We start from the raw sequence: 22,532 nt of genomic DNA, 5'->3' as shown, positions 1-22,532 counted from the left end.
TTAACTTGAATTAAGCTGCTAACCGAAATTTCTAAAACTCGTCTCAAAACGTCCCCAGAGTTTTTAACAATCAGAAACGTCCTTAAGGAAAAGTTGCTATAAATTTTTCATATTATTTGTTACAAAAATAATATAATAATAACACTAATTAGTAGTTCTTTTGTCATTAACAAATTTGCAAAATGTTAATAAATAACTAAGTAATAAAAGTAGTTTTTAAAATTTTAGTTTTCATGTTGAAACATGTGAAATAACAGTCGGCCGTATTATAAATGCAGAATATTATCTTTCTTTTGAACAGTTTCGGCTGCTGAAGTTTTTGGTTTTAATGCACAAATTTAATCAGCTGTAAAATTATTTCTTCTGTTTATATAAGGCAATGTCCTAGTATTAAATATATTTTTTTGCTATTATCATAGCTCTAAAAATTGTGAACCTTGAGTGTGAACCCTTTTAATCTAAATAAAGCACAATGTCATTGCAATTTATAAGGCATTACTAGACCATACGGTTGGTTGTGTTGTAGGTATATCTGGCTTTTCTACTTGCGGTGGATTTAAAGTTCATTTTCTGGCGTAGTGTAACTTTCGAGTAATATTAATATTTTACATATTTTAGATAGTTTTTATACTTTTCAGTTATAGCTTAACATACATATATAACGAAAATATATTTTCTGGCAGCTTTATGATTTTAAAACTTTTTAAAACCGCAAATTTTACTTTACGAAACTTGATGGCGTCATCATTTTCTCTCATTTTTTCTTTCGTAACCAGACCCTTTGCATACTAAAAGTTCATAAAGTTTTTTTCAAGTTTTATAAAGTTTGGACAGACAAACCTATAATTTGGTAACCCTTTACACATCTTGTCTCAATGTGACAATATTGGCAAGTTCAAGTTCAGTCAATAACTTTTGAAAAGAAAAGAATACGAAACTCCAATTAAATGAGTGTTAAATATTAAAAAGTATATTGTATATGAGTATAAATGAAACGCGAGATAAAATAGACTCAGAGATTATGACTCAATTAAAATGAAAAATCTCGTAATTTTTTTAATTAAACACAAATATTTGACATTATACGTATCAGGTAAATTTGTTTTTTGTTTTGACATATTACATATAATTTTGTTGAACATACATATGTGCGAGTACATATGTAATTGAAATGATCAAAAATTGGATTTGAAGAGCAGAATGTTTTTAAAATTCTAAATCGTTTAAATGCTAAGCCCCCTGTGATTAAAGTTTTCCATGTACTTATTTACGAAGTTCTGCCATATTGTTATTTTATTCATGTGTATTATATTTTTGTCGAAAAATTTAAACAAATAAGTAAATAATAAAATAAAATTTTATTTATAATTTCTAAAAAAATATCAAAACTTAGCTGACATACTTACATATTACAAAAAGAGAGTAAGTAGCAAGTATAGTAAAAAAAGAAAAAATATAAACCAAAAATATGTGAAATGAAAACCGAAAACAAAAAATAATTTTCATATCTTTTTTACTATTTAAGTTCTACAAGGTATGCCTTGCTAGTGGCGTTAAGCTTCTCTAGTTTTTCTCTTAAAAATTAAAAAAATTGTTAATTTATTTTAGTTTACTTTTAGACTTCAGTTGGGATGGATTTATATTGCCTTGCAGTGATATTAATTACAACGCTTTTAAGTTACTATAAACCGTTATCAGTATCATTATTACTCTTAATAACTGTATTATTTTTAAACGCTTTTGTTATACCGGTAATTGGGGTAAGTTTGTTTATTTTAGTTTTATTTTTTAATACAAATATGTGCCTACAAAATTACATTATTTGTGTAAATAAATCTATGTACATGCATATAACGAAGTTCGATATTTTGTGTACCTACAAATATATGTACATAAATTGGTAAGCACCTACTTACATATTGTTTAAATTAGAGTTTTTAAAAGAAAGCGTTAAAACTATTATAAGCTTATCTAAATATTATAAGAACTTTATGAGAAAAGATATTCATACATACATAGGTAGTGGTACATATTGCATTATATATTTTGGGCATATAAATATATATATTCATTGTATATACATATATGTATCTATAATTGAACAAACAAATTAAATAGGGGAGGCATTTGATATTTAGTTTTATGGTCTTGTATGTAGTAATTAATATTGACTTGATAATTTGAAATAATTTTAATATTTGTGATGAATTTTTGTTGATAAGGTCTCTTGGTGAATGGTGCGTGTAGATATGAGCTTGAAAGCATAATAATGCTGCAATATTTTGTGTTTTTAATTTTATACATTTTTTAAATTACCCACCTATTGCTATCAAAGGGGTTTATCATTTTTTTTTAACTTTTAACATAGGAAGTTATAATACATAGGTATAACAGTATAATACATTTAATAATAAGTTGTATGCATAGTTGCATTTTCTTTTAAAACAGTGGGGCCCTGATAAGCAGTCGTTGGATTTTTACAATAACCAATACATAAATTTTACAATAATTAATCTTTTATTTCAATTTTTAATTTATGATTTGAAATTTTCGGGTTTTGTTTATAAAAATTTTTTGAATTAGTAGTAAGTATATGTTGTTTCAACTTCGTCGTTAGATTTTGTGTCCCAAAGATTCGATTATTCTTCGACTCATTTTGTTATTGTAAGCAAGAATTTTTCTGTCTTTTTTCAATCACAGATTTATTCGAAAGTAAATTAAATTAAATTTTGCCCTCTTAAAAATTTTAATTATATTTTATTATGTACTTTAAATTTAGGTAGCTTATCTACTTTCATCTTTCATTTGTACTTATTTTATCTACTTCTATCATATATTTTGGGTTGTACTATCCTATTTTGTATAATGAATCTAATACGTTACTTACAATCTCAACAATATCTAATATTTTATTAAAAGATTTAACTAATGAATAACACAAACAATTCGTTTATAAAAAATTCAGAAAAATAAAAATAAATTTAACTAAAGAAAGCATGAATAAGGAAATCTATTGTTTCCTGATTGTGGAGCTACGTATTATCATTTATTTTATCTCTTACTATGAAAACTAATGAATTTTTGGCTACAAAATCCAATTCTAATGGTAAAATAGTATTGTGGGCTTGTGTATAGTTTTGCTTAAAATTGTGATATATTTGGATAAGTTTTTTTTTAGGCACTAATAGAATTCGATTTTCAAGGTTAACAATAAGAAAAATTTAATAGAATGAAAAATTTATTAATATTGCTTGTAAATTATAAAATCACTTTTGTTGGTTGCAAAAAATTAAGCTTTTCTTCTTTTCATTTCAGAATAATACTATAAACAAAAAAGATAAGGTAATTTATGACGGTATTCAACATAATAACACTTTTTTCCCCGAGTGCGTTACGATTGACCAGGAATAATAAATTAACTCCTAATTAATGTTGAAAATCGTTTGATTAGAACTTGAACTTTATATTTCAAATTAACCAATTTAAAATCTTTGATTATATCCATAAACAAAAGTAAAATGAATTAATAGGTACTCTTCAGCATTCTTCACATACGTACGTATGTATATTAACATATTTGCAAATCAATTCAAGATTGTAGTATAAGCATTGATTAAGTTTGTTAAATAGTAATTTGTCCTGAAAAAAGGAAAATGCTCTCTATATACAAATTTCTTTTCTTTGAGTGCTGGACATACTGAAAACTTTAGTTGAATTTATGTGACATTGCATATTTCAGTGTTGATTCCTTCATGGAACGTATGGAAATTTCTAGTTAATAAATTTGAAAGATTCCGGCACAATAGTTAAAAAAACGCTACAGCAATTCATGTTTAATAATATTGCCATATTTTTATATCAGCCCATATTTTGCATGCGCAGGGAATATATTTATTTTGTCACGTATGTAAAGTCACAAAGGAAGCTATTGTTCCCTCTAAATTATATATATTCTTACTCATAATCACATTCTACACGCAAATTAGTTTTAAAATTCAGCAATTGGGGTCACTGGAACAGGTACCTACAAAGAATTGGTGCAGTACAAGGTTTCGGCAATGGCTTTAAAAAATACACCAAAATGTGGCAAATCGTTTGACAGATTAGCAAAATCTCTTTAAATTTTGTTCGAAAATTTTGTTGAATATTGGTATAAAAAGAAATATCTATGTAAATTTGTTGGGGGACATAATGAATTCCGCAGCTAAGACACTGTTATCAAGTTTTTAACGTAAATTTAAAAATATGTTTTTAAGGTTATCAAGAATATTAATAAAATTATTTTTTAATTTACTTTTATTACTAATGTTAATACTAATTAAATTTTTACATACATGTATACCTAAGTATTGATTTTATAATAGTATCGGTAGATATGTTTACCGAGTGCAAAAGTTTTAATTATGCATTTGTGCGCAAACCTGTAGAGTTCACTAAAAATATTTCGAATTTAATTTAGCTTTAAAATCGTTTGAAATTGTAAGCTTAATTACATTTCCCTATTTATTTATATTTAAATGACTTGAAACTTGAACTTGGGTATACCAGAACTTTGGAGACAAATTGACCATACATGCATTTAAAGTAACCTTAGAATACCGCGTAGCGCAGTTATGTATATTTATATAAAATAAATATGTGTATTGATTTACGTATGTACATAAATGTAAGGAACTACATTGTGTAGTAAAAAATGTATAAATAATTATACATACATACATAATTATAAATAGACAAATATTTTTATTATAATTTTTTGCTATTTTTTCTTTTATTTGTAGCAAGAGAATGACTATAATTACCAATTAAAAGAAGAAAATATAAGATTTGCATTTCAAAGATGTCAAAATGAATCTAATGCAGATACACGATTGATTCTTTTATGGAACGTATGGAAATTTCCAGACAATAAATTAACTCATTGTTACATTAAATGCATTTTTTACAAATTAGGACTAATTAATTTAAAAGACATGGGCTTAAATGTAAGTTTTTGTGTTTTACTTTCCTTTACACACATATAGAGAATAGCTTTATTTACAAAATTTACAAGTAATTTATTTATTGCAATTAATGAATAATATGCAATTGTAAATATGTATAAAAATATACATGTATGTAATACGAATTTTATTAATTTTTTTAAATTATAGAAGAAAAAATTCATGTTAATATTAAAAAGATCTAATACAGCGTTAGATGCGTTATCAATGTCAGATTTAACCAGTTATAACAAATTGGTAGAAGAAATATTTAAACCTTTAGACAGCACTTGTGAATCGTATTACAAAATGTGGGTATTTTTAATTGACCGACTTGGAATAAATGATATTCGAAATGGATTTACTAATTTAAGAAATGTAAGTTTAATTTTTTTAATAATCAATTTTATAAGGGTATACAAGTTAGTGCTCAAGATTTTTTATTACACAATTATTTAGTAATTAAGACAATACCATAGTAAATTATTTTATTGTAATACCAGTATAGTTTTTACCCTATTTTATTTTTGTCGGTTAACCCTTTATTATCATATTTTTGAATGGTTAATCTTGTTATACTAACACTATCCTATGCCATTTTGCACTAAAACGATGACACTACTGACTTTTACTCTTGATTTATAAAAATTTTTATTTTGTGGAGGAGGTATAATTTTTAGAGAAGAGGGGGTGGGGTATAAATAAAAATTTATTTTAAAAAAATAAGTTATCCACAGAAATTTATTTGAGTATCTTTTTATTTAAAATGCAAATGTAAATCTCTAGTCCACATATTTTTGTAAAGACAGTAAAATAATGGCGAAAGAATTGATATAATTTGCTTATCTTCTCATCATTCAGTTCTTCATAGATGCTAAACATCAGCTGAATGACTTTTTTTTTTTAAATAATTTTCACATATTCTTAAATAATCGATCGTGGATGGAAATTATAAGTGTGTATACCTACATTACTTTGAATATGAGTAATTATTACAAATTTGATTCTACATACGTTCATAATATGTTGAAAATAAAACATTTTAAATAGTAATTAAATTAAATAAATTATTTTTTTTATATTTTTATTTTCAGAGTGCCATAAGTAAGCCAGTAGGTCAAAAAGCTTCTGATTTCTGTTATAATTATTCAATAAATTACTTCTATTCTGAAACTATTTCGGATTTTTCAATTTTTTCTAATTTTAGTAAATGCTTAGAAAAATGTATTTATCAATACTTTCATTTCATTGATGCATATGGAAGAGTGGATGTAAGTTCAAAAAACTTTTTAAATCTGTTTATTTTACATAGTATTTATTTTGTTTTTATTTTTCTATATGGGTCTTCATTTTGACCTCAATCTAATATATACAGTAAATGTTAATACAGTGACGCTAAAACTAAGTCGTTTTATATAAAATTTATATGGAATATCTATAGATCTATATGGAATTTTTTATTAACTAAATCATACCGTCCAGCCTGATGTAATTTGCCATCTGGACATATACTTTATAATGTATAATTTGAGCATTTGTAAAGATGGTCTATTTCTCAAAACATTGTTTAGATATAAAGGTTTAAGAAACAAGAAACACTCGTTATCGCAAGAAAAGATTTAAAGGTTTAATTCTATTCCACTTTTTTGGATGCTCTTTTGTTATTTTTTTTTAAATGTTGTCTGTTTTTCTTCGGAAACAAAAGCTTGTGAAATAATCATCTCATTATTAAAAATTTGCTACAAATAAAAATATTATATTGTTTAATTTAGGCACAGAATTGTTTTAAGTAAAACATTTTTATGTTAAAGAGGGCTAATCAATACAATATACCTAGCATAACATAAATTTTGCTAATATATCCAAAATAAAGATTAGCAAAAATGAATTTTCAAGTCATTAAGAATTAGCAGTTGAACAATTTGTTTTTTCCGTAGTGGACTCACATCGACCCATAGGGTCTTTTGTGATTCCCATCCCTATATAGGTGACTTATTATTGACTTATTGCAGTATTGCAGAAACACCAGCCCGCGAGATTTCCATCAGCGTAACAGAGCCCTTTCGGATGCATTTAATTTGCTTGATTTTTTAATGTATTGTAATTTAAATTAAGAAAAAATCCATATAATATGTACGTATGTATGTTTACAAATCAAATTTTTGCCTTAATAACATCGGAATATTATTTCAATTCAATTAAAATGAATTATAACAATTCAATTTGGCGTTTATCTGAGCTTTTCATCAGAACAATCGAAAATTTACATTACAGCTAACGATCACTTTATGTAGTCTTTCAATGAAACAAGTCATTTTTATTTCAAATTTATTTTTGGATCACTGTCCATAAATATTCTTTTAACCAACATTTTACATGTACATATGCATAGATTTATATGTGAACATAAATGTGAATAATTCATTTATTTTTAGGTGAAAGAAATTCTTCAAAGTTATTCAGAAGTAAATCAGATTAGTCTAAAATTAGGAAGTAAAATTGATATGTCACCACGGTATAGAATTGAAATAGAAAAATGTGCACATTATGCCAATGCACGTTATTATCAAGGATTATGTTTAGTTGCTTCAAAGTTACATAAATGTTTAAAAGAAAATGTCAAAAGTTACAGTACAATTTTTAAATATAGAGATGAACTTACAATTTATTATTAAAAAAACAAAAAATTTAATGGGTTTAATTATGTTTTAATAATTAGACTTTCAACAACATCATAATGACGTGCCTTAGTAAAATACAGAAATTTTGTAATTACCAAGTAAATTATGTTAATGTTGAATAATATGTTTAATTTTGTTAAATAAGTACTTTTTAGTTTTTTATAAGGTTATAAATAAATATATATGTATATATGTACAAATGTATGTGCCAAGCAAAAGCTTAAATATATTTCTTGTTTTAATGTGATTAGAGTTCAAAATTTTCTATTTAATTTTTGTAAAAGTAATCTGGGTTTTGTTACTGAATTGATTCAATCATATTTGTACCAACTAACTGTTATATTTTGCTTTATAAAAGTTAATTTAATTATTTTAAAGAACAAAGTTTAAATATTTAAGAGAAATCAGAATCAATAACTTTTAAATCGTATAAAAGATCATACAAAATTATAAAACAAAGTAGAAAATTAATTTTAAGAAATACCCAGAACAATATCAAGATATAAAAACTTAATGCGAAACTCTTCTATTAAAAACTTTCTTTAAAAATCTTTTTGAAAAAGAGAAACTTGAAATGAAAGCAAAATCAATCTTAATTTGATTTTGTTTTAGAAATGCTATTATTAGAAATGGTTCGCATAATAAAAAGGCTTAGAAAATAACATAAAATCTTCCAGATAACGTCAAATTACTAAGAAGTTGTTTTAAAAGAAATCTCCGCATAACTTATTGTACTAACTTTAATCTCGTTTGCACATTGTTTTTTTTTTTAATTGTTTGGTACTATGAAATTTCTTTTAATTTTATAGCTACAAAATGTATGTGTTTGCATGTATCCATTCATACATTCGTACATACATAAGAAATGATATAACACTATTATGATAGGTTATGCCACGAAATGGAAGAACCGAAGTGAAAGAAACTTTTTAATAAGTGCAAACTTGTAAATTTTTTAAAGATAATAAATAATATATTATTTATAGAATTTATAGAATTATAGAAATAATAGAATTTTGAGTACCTATCTAAAAAAAATAAAAAAAAAATATAATCTGGCATCAAACTTTAAATTTGAATTTATTTTTTCTTCTTATTTCCGTAGAAGAAAATTTTCACCTATTGCCCACCGCCCTTCTAAAAGTTATAGCCCCACAAAACCCTAAAGAGTCTTTTTTCAGTATTTAGTGCACCGAAACAATAAGCATTTTTCAAATTTTGCAAAATCCCGAAAAATAGTGACTGGTTTCTTATACCGCGGCATACCATATCTAAACAACAAAGAAATAAAATGACTGTTAAAATTTACTGTTATCTAAAACCCGTTTTTACCAAAATTTTTAATATTGTATTTCTTGTAGACTGCAGATTGTAGGAGTTTGAAATTTTAATAGCTTTTAGACAGCTTTTAATAAATAGATTAATTCCCTAGAATAAAAATTTTTTTCCACCACTACCCCCTTTCGAGGTATCGCCTTTCGTAATTTGTAAAGTTAGAATTTTTAGCAGCTTATATTGCTCTAACGTCGAATACCATGCCATTAAAAAATACAATTATATTTCGTATTTCACGCAATTAACCCTGAAATTCGATTATTATGTTAATGCTTCTTTAAATTGTTTTCTTGTTTTATTTCAAAGATTGCATACATTGGTCATCTTAAATGTATGCAATCTTTGAAATATATTCGTGTATGAGTGAAAATAATTTTGACAATATAGTGCTAGATTGTAAAGTTAAAAGCCGTATTTTCACTTACTAAAAGGAAAAGTGCTACATTACAAACAAGTGCTACATTTAAATACTATAATTAGTCACAAAGTTTTAAATTTACGTCTCCAGAAAATTCGAGCTTTTTCGATACGTTGGGTTTTCTATGAAAAAAATATTGTATATTAATCACTTGTAAAAAACTTACAAGGGAAGTACGAGAAATTTACAGAACGAAGGTTGTTTTTTGTCTCCTTGCAAAAAGTTATTTCCTAAACTGGTATACTGCTATTTAGATATAAATTTTGATTGAACAAACTAATTCTATACTAATAACTAGAAATTCAACAAAACTTACTTAAAAAGCAAACAACTTTATAAAAGAATTAAGTGTATTCTCTTTTCCTCTTCATTCCTTTAAAATGAAACAATTATAATTAGACAAACCAATTCCCAAATTTGTGTAATTAAAACGGAGTCAGTACTCCTATAAATGCATGTCATAAGTCCAATACAACATAGCGTATCTAATGAAATGCAAAGTAAAAAGAGCCGTATTTATTTTATGGTGATCATTAAATTAATAAATTAATTTTTAAATTAAATTATAAGTTCACACATACTTTCTTTCATTGTTCATTTGAAAGTGGTTACAATTTTTTATTTTGTTTTTACTTTTTGTGATTTTTAATTTGAATCAAATGCTGTTAGTTAAATCATTTATGCTAAACATACACCACCTATTTTTTGAATTCGTTATTATAAACAATATTGTGTCGGTATAAGTGTTATGCAGTAGTGACATCTGTTCGCTAATAACAATTAATATTATTACACTTATTTATAGATGGCGGATTTGGAAGCAATAAAAATTTTAATAGGACAACATTATATCTATGAGAGCTGTGTTCTTTTGTTCCGGTTCCAGTTCAAGATCAGATATGAAAAAAATGACAGTTCAAAACAGAAATAATTATATATGCGGTTTTTATTTAGGTCTTAAAATTTAGTAATGCTATTTGTTACCAGTTGCGTTCTCATCGTTTTTTTTTTAATTGTTGTCAGTTATTGCTTTGTAAGATAGTGTAAATGACATTATTAAATTAAATAAAAAATGGAAGATCAACATTTCAAAATTTCAAAATTTAATTAAAAATTTTTATTTCAAAATATGTATGTATCTATTACCGTAATAAAGTTTAAACAATTTGCATTAAACAAAACATCAAAACAAAATTAGTAGAGTTTTCCAACTTAAAAAATTTATCCAGTTCAAAAACCCGAAACAATCTTTTAAATTTTAGAAAACCTTGAACCGGAACAAAAGAACCGATCTAATATTCCCGATTTGTTTTTTGTATAATAATCTAGCCACTAGTGTTTTTAAACGTAAACTTTTGATAAAAAAGGCAGGGATTATGTCAATTTTTATTTACGACACATAGCAAGTTCCACTACTGCCTGATAGAGTGATCTAGTATTACTTTGTTCACATCCACCGTATAATTATACATACATAGAGCACAATAAAGGAATAATGTAAGTGTTATACAGTTTCTGAAAAAAATGTTTAGTAATATCAAGTTATATGGAGATTATAACTAGACTAGGTTAATTTGTCTGGTTTTGTTGAAATAATTTAATTTTCTAAATTAAATTATTTCTAATAATGTGCTAGAGAAATTATTTAGTTGCATTTGAATTTGTATTGTATAAGTGTATGTATTTGCGATAAGTTGTTTTCCATCTGGACTTCTATCTTCTGTGTTCATGTCTATAGCTTTGACAATAATATAATATTGTCGCATTTATTTTTTTGAGTTACGGACCTGTCGAACGTAAATGCCGGGAATTCAAACGGGTTTATAAAGAACTTGAGCTGGTTCAAGTAAGGGTGGGGGTATAATATTCAACGTTATCACAATGGGCCTACCTGGAATAAACGTATCCTCCGATAACCGCATAAACCTAACCTAATCTAATTTGCTCCTTACTAATTTAAATTGGCTTACAATACATTATCAAAGTTAACTAGTGTTTGCAGTACCAAATTTAATAGTGTTTTTAAATTCGATAATAAGCACACTTCGAGCATTCTTTGGAATGTTAAGATTTCACAATTTTACTCGCCATAGTATCTCAACTTACAGTAAAAGTAGTCGTTTTTTTTAGCTTAATTTAAAATATTTTAAGATACGTACCTTAATATGTATGTAGATAATATAGCTCTATTCGAAGCCGATGAGTATACCATTTTCAACTCACTATTTTTGAGTGTACCTATAGAGTTAATCAATCAATATGAACATCAGTAAACATCACTAAACTAAATTAAAGTTAAAACTAAGAAATTAAAAAAACGAAATTTTTGATCAGTTCTCATGTTAACATTGTCTTTATTATTTCAGAATAATGTGACAACCCTTAAATAATAAGATGTTGGTCGAGTATTACTTTAATATATTTAAAATTAAAATGGTTTTATTTCTCAATCTGCGATTATATTTGTAATTTTATGTGCAATGTAGTGGGTTTTATTGTTTAATACTTTGTTGAACTAATTGAAGATTTTTGCTCATAAAACATTTGAATCCTCTGAATAGATATGCGCAAGAATCACTTTTTTGTTCATTTTTATCAATACAATTTTCAATTCTTGACCTAATATCATCATGTTCATCTTTCGAATTATGTTTTAATTGTTGTGTTAAATGATCAATATTATAGCCATCCTTTGGATCATATAATCCCATTTTATTGAAAACACATTCTAAATAGCAACGAGTTGTTTCATCATCTGGATAATCCCATTTTTTATATTTGTCAACATGTTCTGTTGGTACATTTTTCTCGGCAACGCATTCTTCACGATATTTCATTAGATCTTCTTGGGTATTAATTTTCCATTCGGCGTTAACCTGCAAATAATAGGATTCAATTTAATTTTTTTATAGTTTTAGAAAAATATTTTGTAATTTCTAATTGATAAAACATATTTTTCCTAACTGATTGTTGAATTGTAATGAAGTTTATTTTTTTAAACATTGTAGTTTTAACTACCCTTACACTCTAACAAGATGGAATAGTATTATCCTTAATATTTTGACAATTTAAGCCAGGCCAGGTTATATTCCACATTTAAATAAATAATTCTGACAATGAAATTATTAGAGTTTAATTATAATTTAAATATCCAGTGAAAGAAAAAAAATTTAATAAGAGACTCGTCCTCCACAATGAGGAAGTGCTAAAAATTTCTGCAAGCGATTTTGAAAGTGCATCTGAAAAAATTATTATTCTACCTAAAAGCGTAATAAATTTTTTGTAAGAGGCCAAAAGTTATTTTTAGAGCCTTTAGAGTTTTAAAAATTCTTATTATTCAAGCTATGCTATATGAGCTGTTTTATTAACAGCTGAGCACAAAACGAGTCTTGAATTAACGGTTGACATACGTCTCTGTTTCCGTTGCCAACCAATCCAAATTTTTAGTTGGATAGAAAAATGCAAATGAACTCTTTTTAGAAAATTTATATATGAATTAATTTTAGCCATTTGATCAACTTTTGACTAATGTCAGACGAGAGAAATTCAATTTTTACAATTGGCTGCTTTTAAGTTTTTAATATTCTTTCAATAAATTAACATATTTTTATGAAGCTTAAATAATAAGAAATGCTATTAAGAGCACTTCGAAAAAAACTTGGAACACAACAGCAAGTTTAATTGTTTGTAAGGAAATAATTAACAAAGTCTCTTGCAATTTAGTATATGAGAAATGCAATTACGCCTTTTCAAAAAAATTTTATTCTGGAAATTGAACCCGTAATACATTTTTGGAGTTATACTTTGGTTAAAATGTTATTTGAATTTTGAAATAATTGCTCAAAGGGCATTTTTTAAAATCTTGGGCAATCCACTCAAATAAGAATAGGGTAATATGAATCTTACAATATAATATTCAAAAAATCACATAATGGTCGGTTATGTGATGCTCACATCAGCTTTAATTTCTCAAATATTTTAGCAGACATTCATAATATGAGATAGTGTATACTTAATTAAATTTTAAAAAAATATTTTTGTAATCATAAATTTCTTTTCATTTGTGATAACCTTGTTGTTCATTCTTTTCTTTCCTTTTTTTTTATAAAATAATCAAACCCTTACTATGTATTTTGTCAATAATTGTGTATACCAAATGACATAATATTTAAAATTGTTGATTTTACGCAATTATTATACATTCTATCTATATTTGTTTACTTAACTACCTTGTCGTAGCAGGCTCAGATGGTAAAAGCCATAAAAGAAATCAAATAATTTTTAATCCAATATGAAATTTTTCAATAGTGTGTTTACATAAACAACTTAAAATGTTGGTTAATTGTTAGAATTAAAATACCTACATAGCTGTTTTATTTATTAGAGATTTTGTATTAGTGTAACAATTATTGCATATTATGATTCTAGATTTTTTATAGAAGATTTACCTAAGTGATTTTGAAATGGTTAATTAGATTTTTTTTGTGTTGTTTCGAAATAATCATTAATAATTTCTTGTATCTTAAATAATTTGCCTCATTCCATTTCGTTTTAGTTATTTGGTATTCTGGAACGGATTTATGAGAATATTATAGCTCATATTCAAGTAATTAGAAAACGAAATTAGTCGAAATATATTAATGAATTATTTAAAATAATTTTAAAAATTAAGAGATTTGAGTCCTAATTTTTGTGATTTAACAACATACGATTTGGGAATTTTAAATTTTTTTAAAAATATTTTTAGTTTCCTGATTTGGTCAGTATTAACAATCATGAGTTTGCTCAACATATACATATTTCAAATTTTATTTTAAAGGTTATAAACATTTATAAATTAATTTTTTATTATTTTCAAATTATATTTTGCGAATGATTTTACTTAAATTTTCACGAAATCACTTTATATAGCGCCTTACAATATGCAATAATAAAATTCACTTTATTTTCATTGTTTAATTATGTAATATAATAAAAATTAACTTATACAAATGTTTATTAATCTTCAAATATTAAATGAAATTATAAAATAGAGAAAAATCTTAATTAATTAACAATGGAAGCAGCCATTTGTTCACTTTTTTATTTTTTGTTTTTGATTCGTATTAAATTTCAGTAGGTACTTACCGCTAGAATAAGAGCAAATATTGCAAAAATCGTTTTCATATTGTATATATATAGATTTATACGTATATAATTTATTATATGAATATATGAATTTTTCTTTTATACAACAAATTATTTATGACTTATTACAAAAATTACTCTTAAAACGTTTTACATTAATGTAGGCTTGAGATAAAACTGATAACTTTATTAGACTTTTATGGCGTATTTATATGAAAATTTAATTTTTGTATATTACAAATTATACCACATTATGTATAATGTAGATTGTGTATATATGTATAACATAATTTCGATATATTTACTATACTTTTTTCATAATTTTTTTATATAAATTGAATTATTTACATGATAATAAAATTTTCCTTTTTAATATTTTACTATTTTACGTTGATTTGAAAAATTTTATACAAAATAAACAAAATAATTTTTTGTTTTTTTATTTTGTTTTTTTTATAAACAACGATGACCATCGTGACAATATTTCAATTATTTACAATTCGCCAAATTCGTATAAGGGGGAAAATGATAAAAGTAAAATCATTTTTTAATTTATCAAAAAAATTCCAGGGTTGGCACTGTTCGCTGTTAAATCAAAAATGTAAAGAAATTTTCGTTAGTATGTCAGTATCAAAAGCCTTATAACACTGTCTGTCGAGTTTAATTTTAAAAATGGTACGACACCATGATTTAGTGTGAAGTTTGTTAAATTTTGTTTAGTATATTCTCCCAGATAACCTGACCAATGGTGCAGTGGTTGGTTATTGCACTGGTCCTTTAATAGAAGGGTCTCTGGATCTCAAAGCCCATTCAGATCACTGGATAAAAATTATATTCAATAATATATAGCTTCTTTATACACATTACATATAAAAATAAAAAAATTAATATTAACTAATTGCCATATTTGAATGATATCCAATATAAAAAAGACCAGTAAAATAAAATAGTAAATATCAATAAACTTAAATATTTAATATAAAACTATAATAGGCTCGTCACCTACCTAGTATTACTAAATGACGTAAGAAACTGGTGTTCATGTTGTCAATATCGTGCCCTATGCTTTTCCCAGGAGCGAAGTAGGAATAAAAAAAAAATATTCTCTCAGATAAGTTTTGATATTAGCACACAATTTTTGTATTAAGAAATTGAAGATTTTTGTATACATTTTAATCAAAAAATAAACATTAACATTTTTGGACAGTAGATATTTTAAACCAAGCACTCTGATATTATATTATAATTCCAAGTCAACGCAAAATAGAACTATTATATAGAGATGAAAAATTTGTCATAAAAAGCTTTTCTATTAAAATTTCATTGTAGCTCTAAAATTCCTACTTCACAGGTTACTTTGTAAGATGTAATTTTCGATTTACAGTATAAAAGAATGCTCTTCCAATATGTTAAATGTTTGTAATTAAAGTTAGTCATGAATTCCAAGGTTAATGCATAGATGGTACAGAAACTTCTTATATGTTCCATTTATTGCAAAAATTTATTAATGACAGGCAACTGGCATTAAAAGAATAAAGTTATTTGCGAAACTGATATGATTGTCAAATCTTTAGCATAATGGGAATCAACCAAAATATACGAGTATATCAATATATTATTAGTTATGCGAAAACAAAATTCTCGATCTCTGAAAATTCCTTACTGTGCCAATATCATAGTTTGTTTTTTTTCAATTTGAAAATTTTGCATTATAAAGTTCATTTTATAGACACAATATAATTCTACATATGTACGTAATATTAAATAGTTGACGCTGAACTATACGAGATTTTCATACAGGGTGATGCAATTAAGTTTACACTAAGTTTATTTTCATGATGTGGTCCTTATAATTTGCAAAATGAACAATACTTCAATTGGATCATATAATAATTAATAAAATATTAGAATAAAATTGAGCAACTTTCACCAATACTAAGAGATACTAGATTTAATTGATTGGGAAGGTAATTCAGTGAAATTTCCATAGTGCGAAATACTTATATGCATGATAAATCGTTTGCGTTATAAAGACATGCAATTATAAAGACAGACATGTTATAAATACATGCAAATTTAATAAAGAGTTTAGAAAAAATTTTAGCGTAAGGCAAGTTCGTCTCATGAAATTGACACTAAAATAAAATCGAACATAATAGACTGAAGTTTCTATTACATAATCGAAAACCCAACAAACTAATCGTGGTTTTGTATTTAACATTTTCAGAAAAATTTGAATGAAATTCATGCGTTTTCCATTTACTTTTACTTACTTGACTTACACTACGTGACTATGCGAATTTTTCAGTTTCTCTTAATTTTAATGCACATTTGTCTTAATTTTTAGCTCAATCGAATTAATTCAAATGGACTTGTTCATTTTTAATAAAGCATGCTGTACTATTTAATATTTTATTATTTGCTCAGAATTTGCTTTTGCTGTCTATAGGTGTTTTTTGTTATAATTTCCATTGTTATGGGTATAAAGATCACGCATTATACAATAATTGCAGTAACAATAACATTTTTTTACTATTACTATTTATTAGGTTCTTTGCTTCCTAAAAAATTAATTCAATTTAAAGAAAGAAAAAAAGAGTAAATTATTATCAACGGAATAATCAGATTTTAAAGTTTTTGGACCTGCATACTTATTGACGTGTCAATTTTCTTATTTATCCAATTATTAATTTCAAGTTATCAATTTATGCTTCTCCTAAAGAGGAAAACTGTTAAATTTTATGAAATACTTTTATTAAAGCACCAATAACATTCAGTAGTAGTTTTAATTTTAATATTGAAATTAATTTTCCTTATTGCTTGAAAATTCTCTAATTGTCATTCCCATTGGAAAAGGGAATATCACTGTAGTTTTTTTTTCGACTGCAATTGTATTCAATGTTTGCAAATATCTCAACTGCAATGTATATAACTATTTATATTATGTTGTGGACATATACATATGCATACATTAAACGAAAAAACTTTAAAAATTAAAACTAACTTGTAACGAAGCTGGATTTTGTGCCATTACATCAGCCGCCTTTTTTAAGGCTACAGATGCTTTGTATTCACCATCAGCTGCAATAAGTTTTGCTTTAGCTTCTCTTTCAGCAGCTGCTTCCGCAGCCATAGAACGTTGTAAGCTAAGAGGTAATTTTATATCTTGTCTGGAAATAAACCAAATGTAATACAGGTCTGTTTAAGTTATATACGTTAAAATAGTGCATTAAAATAATTACAATTCAACACGTTCAATTGTTATACCCCATTTTTCAGTTGAATCATCAATAATATTTGTTAGATTTTTTGCAACATCCTCTTTCTGTACAATTAATGAATGTAAATCTAATTTTCCAATAGCATCACGCAATGATGTTTGAGCTAACAGTTCTGTTGCTTTGTAAAAATCTTTAACTTCTGTAATGGATTTTATTGGATCGTTTACATGAAAGTAAACAATTCCGTTAACATAAATACTAACAGAATCTCTTGTTAATATTTGCTGTGGTAAAATGTCAATTATTAAACACCGTAAATCAATATTATAACATTCATCAATGCATGGTAAAATGAATACTATTCCGGGTCCCTTGGGGTTCTTATGTCTAAAAAAATTACAAATTATTTAACAAAAAATTATGATTTGTAGTAGATTTAAACTAACCTTAATTTACCATTTCGAAAAATAACTAATCTTCTGAAATCATCGATTATTGTTAAACAAAAGCATAATGAAAAGGGAAATGTAATTATAACAAATCCATAAGACAATATTTGTGTACATCTTTCCAATAGAGAATATCTGGTAACACTATTCATTCCTAATTCTATAATGAATTTTAAAATAATTATTTCATAGTATTTCTCAATAAACTTTTTAAATATAACCTGCACTTCGCATTATTAACCACTCCAACTTAAAATGTTACGGCTATGATTTGAAATCTTTTTCAAATAACTATCAAATTACAAAATGTCATCAAATGAATTTAAGAATACTAAGAGAATCAAGGATATTTTGATTTTTGAAAAAAAAATTATTTAAAATTTAAAATTTTGCTGATTTCCTTTTTACAACCATTGAAAATTATTTAAAGTAGCTGCAGCTACACTAAAGTATCTTGTGTACCAAGCAGTGTTGCCACTCCTGGGGTATAATGAATGGGCGAAATTTCAAAATTATTTTCAAAGTAGTTTAAAAGTGTGAACTAATGACATTTTTGTGAAAAATGTTGAACCCATAACATACGAGATTTTTGAAAATTCAGTTCCAATTTAGATTGTAATGAAAAGTACCTTCGAAAAATCCGAATTACAAACCCTACTTGTACTGTTTTACAAAATCTCTATTAAAAAAGGGAGTACATTCGAAAACTGCAGCATGCCGTATATGTTTTAAGATATTTTAAATGTTGTAAAAATATTTTAAGTTCTTATTGATTACATTTTGAAGATCTGGTAACAATTAAAAAAAAAGATTTTTTAAAATTAAGTTAGGACTCTATGTGCATGTCTGAATTATTGAAAATCTGCTTAGCTTCGAGCACATTTGAGTTACGAAAAAAAAGTAATTTTCACAAATTGGTTGCTTCTTTCTCCAAACTTCTTACATATACATACGAGTACATAGGTTATATTATGTTCTACGCGATTCCAACTTTCTACTGTCATGTGACGAGTTATGAAGTTATTTTGAAAATTTCAGAATTTGATTAACTTTTAAGTATGAAAATTGAAAATGTCAGTAAATGCATGAAATTATGTATTAGACAACAAAGAGTAGAATCAGACAATTGCTTTTATTTTTATAAGCTATGTTGTGACAATCTTTAGAACGCATGTTTTGGTTTAGTTTTACTTAAATTAATTTTTTGTTTAAGATCACTATATTTATAATACGGTTTCTATTTACAAGCATTCAATTTCACACCTAAATATGATTCGAATAATAATCTGCTCATACAAATCAAATTCGAATCAAACCTATAGTTTGGAAAGTTTCTAAAATATTTAAATTTAAAAAGATTCTTTCCGTTAACACATAAACCAAAACATTTAATGCTATATTGTTGCATACTTTTAGGATGAAAACCAAATTAAGGAAAGGCCATGGACTGGAGTCGGCAGTTAAATATTTGATGGTAGGATAATTAGTAATTACCGTTTGTGTTCTATAATTTGGAAAGAGTTGCGTTCTTTAATGCTGAAAGGCTGCTAAAATTTCAGGTTCCTGACGTTTAGCACTTAATAAAAAACAAATAATGCTATATAATATATCTATTAGACTAACAACCTCAGAGTATAAATCAAAAATAATTTGTAAATTTGACCTTTTCTGTCTTCCAAAAGGAAGTATACGTAGCTTATATGGTATTATAAACGACGATAGCTTTAAGAAGAGAATTTTTAAATCAAGATTTTGGTTTATTAAATTGAATTTATTTAATATCTTAAATGAGCCAATCTTAAATTTCAGAGATTTAGAGAGCGAATGACAAAAATTGAATTTATAACACACTTGTTTTTAAAATTCAGTTTAAAAAGCTTATGCTGATTTTAAAAATATACTAATAAAAACAAATCAGTACTAATAAAAAAAAATTTATACCAGACATTTGGAATTTTCAAAAACACCAGGTATTTGTGCCAGGTATGGTTAAAAAAATAGATGTGATCAGCACACAACCTATTGCAATGTATATGGTCTAGTTTAGTGAAAATGTTTCGTAAGATTATGAAAATGTCCTTTAAACACTTCTTTCAATCTTTAAGGACCCTAGTAAGTTTTTAGTTAAAATGCCTAGAAAAATATGAATTTGAGTTTTTAGTAGTTTTAGTTCAATTTATGCCGCCCAAATTCCTTCAATTAGTTCTTTAGATATGCTAAGAGATGTAAATTCGGCCGCAAATTCAGTTTCCGAGCCCTGATATTCCGAAAAGTTTTATAATTTCCATAGTAAACATCAAGTTTCTGGCACCTGATTTATTTCAAAAGTTAGATGGTTTCTCGCACTGTTAGACTAAACTTATCTATAAACTTTCATGGAAATACGCTGGTTGTTTTCTAAAGTAAAGTCGGTCCGTAGTAAAGATCCGACTCCAAAGATCAAAAGTTGACCAAACTGTCTCATCCATGATAAAAATTCAGATACAAATTTTCGTGAAAATCAGTTTACAAAAACTTGAAATACTGATCAGCACAGCCAAATTGACAGGCAGACGGTCCTATAGAGATATCTTTAAAAATTGTCTAATTACACTTCACTGGCATAGAGAAATACATTCCGGCTCAAAACTTGACCTGTGAAATTTAGTGCCATTCAAGTTTAGTCTACTTTCAAGTTATTGGAAATGTATGAAAATTTAATAAACAATTTTTTTTTTATTTGATTTCATGTAAGATATGCTCATAACTCTTATTGAAGAGAAATCAAATTGATTGCGAATAACATCAAAACTACAATTTTTCAAAAAAATTATAATATTTTATAGTTTATTTAGAATCTCAGATGGTAATGGAAAGAGAATCGTATGATTTAATTCAGCAGAAACTGTTGTCAATGTTTGTAAGTATCTTAACTAAAATTATAAAGAAATTTTTTGTTAAATGAACGATGTACTTATGTATATGTAAATACTTGTAAAGCTGTTGGATTGGTTGCAATTACATCAGAAGCTTGTTTAAGTACTGATGATGCGCTCAGTTCGCCTTCAGCGCTTATTATTTTTGCCTTGGCTTCTCTTGCAGCTTCAGCTTCAGCGGCTAAGGCACGCTTCATTGATATTGGCAGGCCGACTTCTCGTCTGCAAATATAAAAAAATATGTTGCATAACTTTCCCATCTAAATATTCCCACCTAAATAATTATAAACTTTATGAAAGTGTTTACATTTCCACTCGCTCAATTTTTAATCCCCATTCATCTGTAATGCTATCGAGAAAAGTTGTTAATGAATTTGCAACTTGCTTTTTTTGACTTGTAAATTCTTCTAATGTTTTCTTTCCAACAGTATTTCTTAATCCAGCTTGAGCTAATTTTTCAATTGCATATCCATAATCTTCAATTTGTGTGACAGCTCCAATTGGATCAAACACGTGATAATATACTACTGCATCAACCTCAATACTAACAGCATCATAAGTTATAACGTTACGAGTCGGTATATCAAAACTTATTGTTCGTAAATCGATTTTTGCGAATGTTTCTATAATCGGAAGTACAAAAACAAATCCAGGTCCCACAGGTTTTGATTGCCTTAAAATTGAAATTGACATGATTAATTTTTAAAAAGACATTTTTTAAAATTAATTACTTTAGTTTGCCTAAACGAAAAATTACAGCTCTTTCATATTCATTGATCGATTTGACACAAAACCAAACTGATATAGGAAACGTTATTATGAAAACAATTGTAACAAGAAAAATCATGATCTTCTCTATTAATCCTCTTTCCTCATTCTCTGCTACAATTGAAACGAAAAAATAAATTGTGCTGCTCAATGACCAAAGGTCGACCAGTTATAAACTGAAGAGAAATCAACTTACAAGTTTTAACTCGACGTGCTCCAGTGGACAAATGAGAAATCGAAGGTTCAATCATTTTATTTCGGTTAAAAGAAGATATTTCCTTATTTACCATATTTGAAAAAATATAAATTATAAAAATATTTGATGTTTATGGCAAATAATTGATGTGAGACATTATTATTTTTTTCAAATTGATTAATTTAAATTGAAGTGGATAAAAATTCTACTGGGTATTTTTGTATAAAGGTTATTATAATTTTAAAATAATTTTTGGTAAGGTTATTAATCCCTCTGAGAAATCAGAGGGAACAGAACTTATGTCATAGAGGGAAGAAATGCTGTATACCATACTTACGAAAATTTAATAAAAGAGTGAGAAAATAAAATCAAATGAAAAAGCTACGTTAAGTGAAACAGTATCTGTAGTAGGGGGGAACGTTGTAGCAGAAATTATAATG

At 26.0% G+C, this 22,532-nt stretch overlaps 3 protein-coding genes across 4 annotated transcripts; 1 reads left to right on the top strand and 2 right to left on the bottom strand.

The window, feature by feature from the left end:
• The first annotated feature begins 1,627 nt into the window (after window positions 1-1,627).
• Window positions 1,628-7,745, top strand: LOC129612030 (uncharacterized). 2 transcript variants are annotated; one of them, XR_008697197.1, is made up of 6 exons: window positions 1,628-1,760; window positions 4,782-4,985; window positions 5,154-5,360; window positions 6,077-6,094; window positions 6,190-6,253; window positions 7,418-7,493. XR_008697197.1 is itself a non-coding variant. In XM_055525473.1 (5 exons), the coding sequence occupies exons 1-5, from the start codon at window positions 1,632-1,634 to the stop codon at window positions 7,655-7,657; spliced, it is 957 nt and encodes a 318-aa protein (XP_055381448.1). In that variant the 5' UTR covers window positions 1,628-1,631; the 3' UTR covers window positions 7,658-7,745. The 2 variants fall into 2 exon arrangements, 1 of the variants encoding a protein (XP_055381448.1); XM_055525473.1 differs by having other exon boundaries at window positions 6,077-6,253; window positions 7,418-7,745.
• Window positions 7,746-11,739: 3,994 nt separating this feature from the next.
• LOC129609230 (general odorant-binding protein 99a-like) lies at window positions 11,740-14,710 on the bottom strand. The gene is made up of 2 exons (XM_055521166.1): window positions 14,544-14,710; window positions 11,740-12,292 (listed from the first exon to the last, which is right to left on the bottom strand). Exons 1-2 carry the CDS (start codon window positions 14,580-14,582, stop codon window positions 11,909-11,911), a joined length of 423 nt encoding a protein of 140 aa, XP_055377141.1. The 5' UTR covers window positions 14,583-14,710; the 3' UTR covers window positions 11,740-11,908.
• A 723-nt stretch (window positions 14,711-15,433) lies between these two features.
• Window positions 15,434-22,147, bottom strand: LOC129613573 (stomatin-like). The gene is made up of 6 exons (XM_055527700.1): window positions 22,093-22,147; window positions 21,860-22,010; window positions 21,436-21,801; window positions 21,185-21,350; window positions 21,044-21,125; window positions 15,434-15,477 (listed from the first exon to the last, which is right to left on the bottom strand). The coding sequence occupies exons 1-6, from the start codon at window positions 22,145-22,147 to the stop codon at window positions 15,434-15,436; spliced, it is 864 nt and encodes a 287-aa protein (XP_055383675.1).
• Window positions 22,148-22,532: the final 385 nt, after the last annotated feature.

This window comes from Condylostylus longicornis, unplaced genomic scaffold, assembly GCF_029603195.1.
Source record: "Condylostylus longicornis isolate FDR11 unplaced genomic scaffold, ASM2960319v2 ptg000004l, whole genome shotgun sequence".
Taxonomy (NCBI): domain Eukaryota; kingdom Metazoa; phylum Arthropoda; class Insecta; order Diptera; family Dolichopodidae; genus Condylostylus; species Condylostylus longicornis.
This window is presented reverse-complemented; position numbering and strand designations above follow the sequence as displayed.

Coding starts and splice junctions, on each gene's coding strand:
- LOC129612030 (XM_055525473.1), top strand. CDS start 1,632: ATGGATTTATATTGCCTTGCAGTGATATTAATTACAACGCTTTTAAGT. Junction 5,361..6,076: donor GATTTACTAATTTAAGAAAT/GTAAGTTTAATT, acceptor TTTTATTTTCAG/AGTGCCATAAGTAAGCCAGT. Junction 6,254..7,417: donor ATGCATATGGAAGAGTGGAT/GTAAGTTCAAAA, acceptor ATTTATTTTTAG/GTGAAAGAAATTCTTCAAAG.
- LOC129609230 (XM_055521166.1), bottom strand. CDS start 14,582: ATGAAAACGATTTTTGCAATATTTGCTCTTATTCTAGCG. Junction 12,293..14,543: donor TATTTGCTCTTATTCTAGCG/GTAAGTACCTAC, acceptor TATTATTTGCAG/GTTAACGCCGAATGGAAAAT.
- LOC129613573 (XM_055527700.1), bottom strand. CDS start 22,147: ATGATTGAACCTTCGATTTCTCATTTGTCCACTGGAGCACGTCGAGTT. Junction 21,802..21,859: donor TTTCGTTTAGGCAAACTAAA/GTAATTAATTTT, acceptor TTCAATTTTAAG/GCAATCAAAACCTGTGGGAC. Junction 21,351..21,435: donor AAAATTGAGCGAGTGGAAAT/GTAAACACTTTC, acceptor TTATATTTGCAG/ACGAGAAGTCGGCCTGCCAA.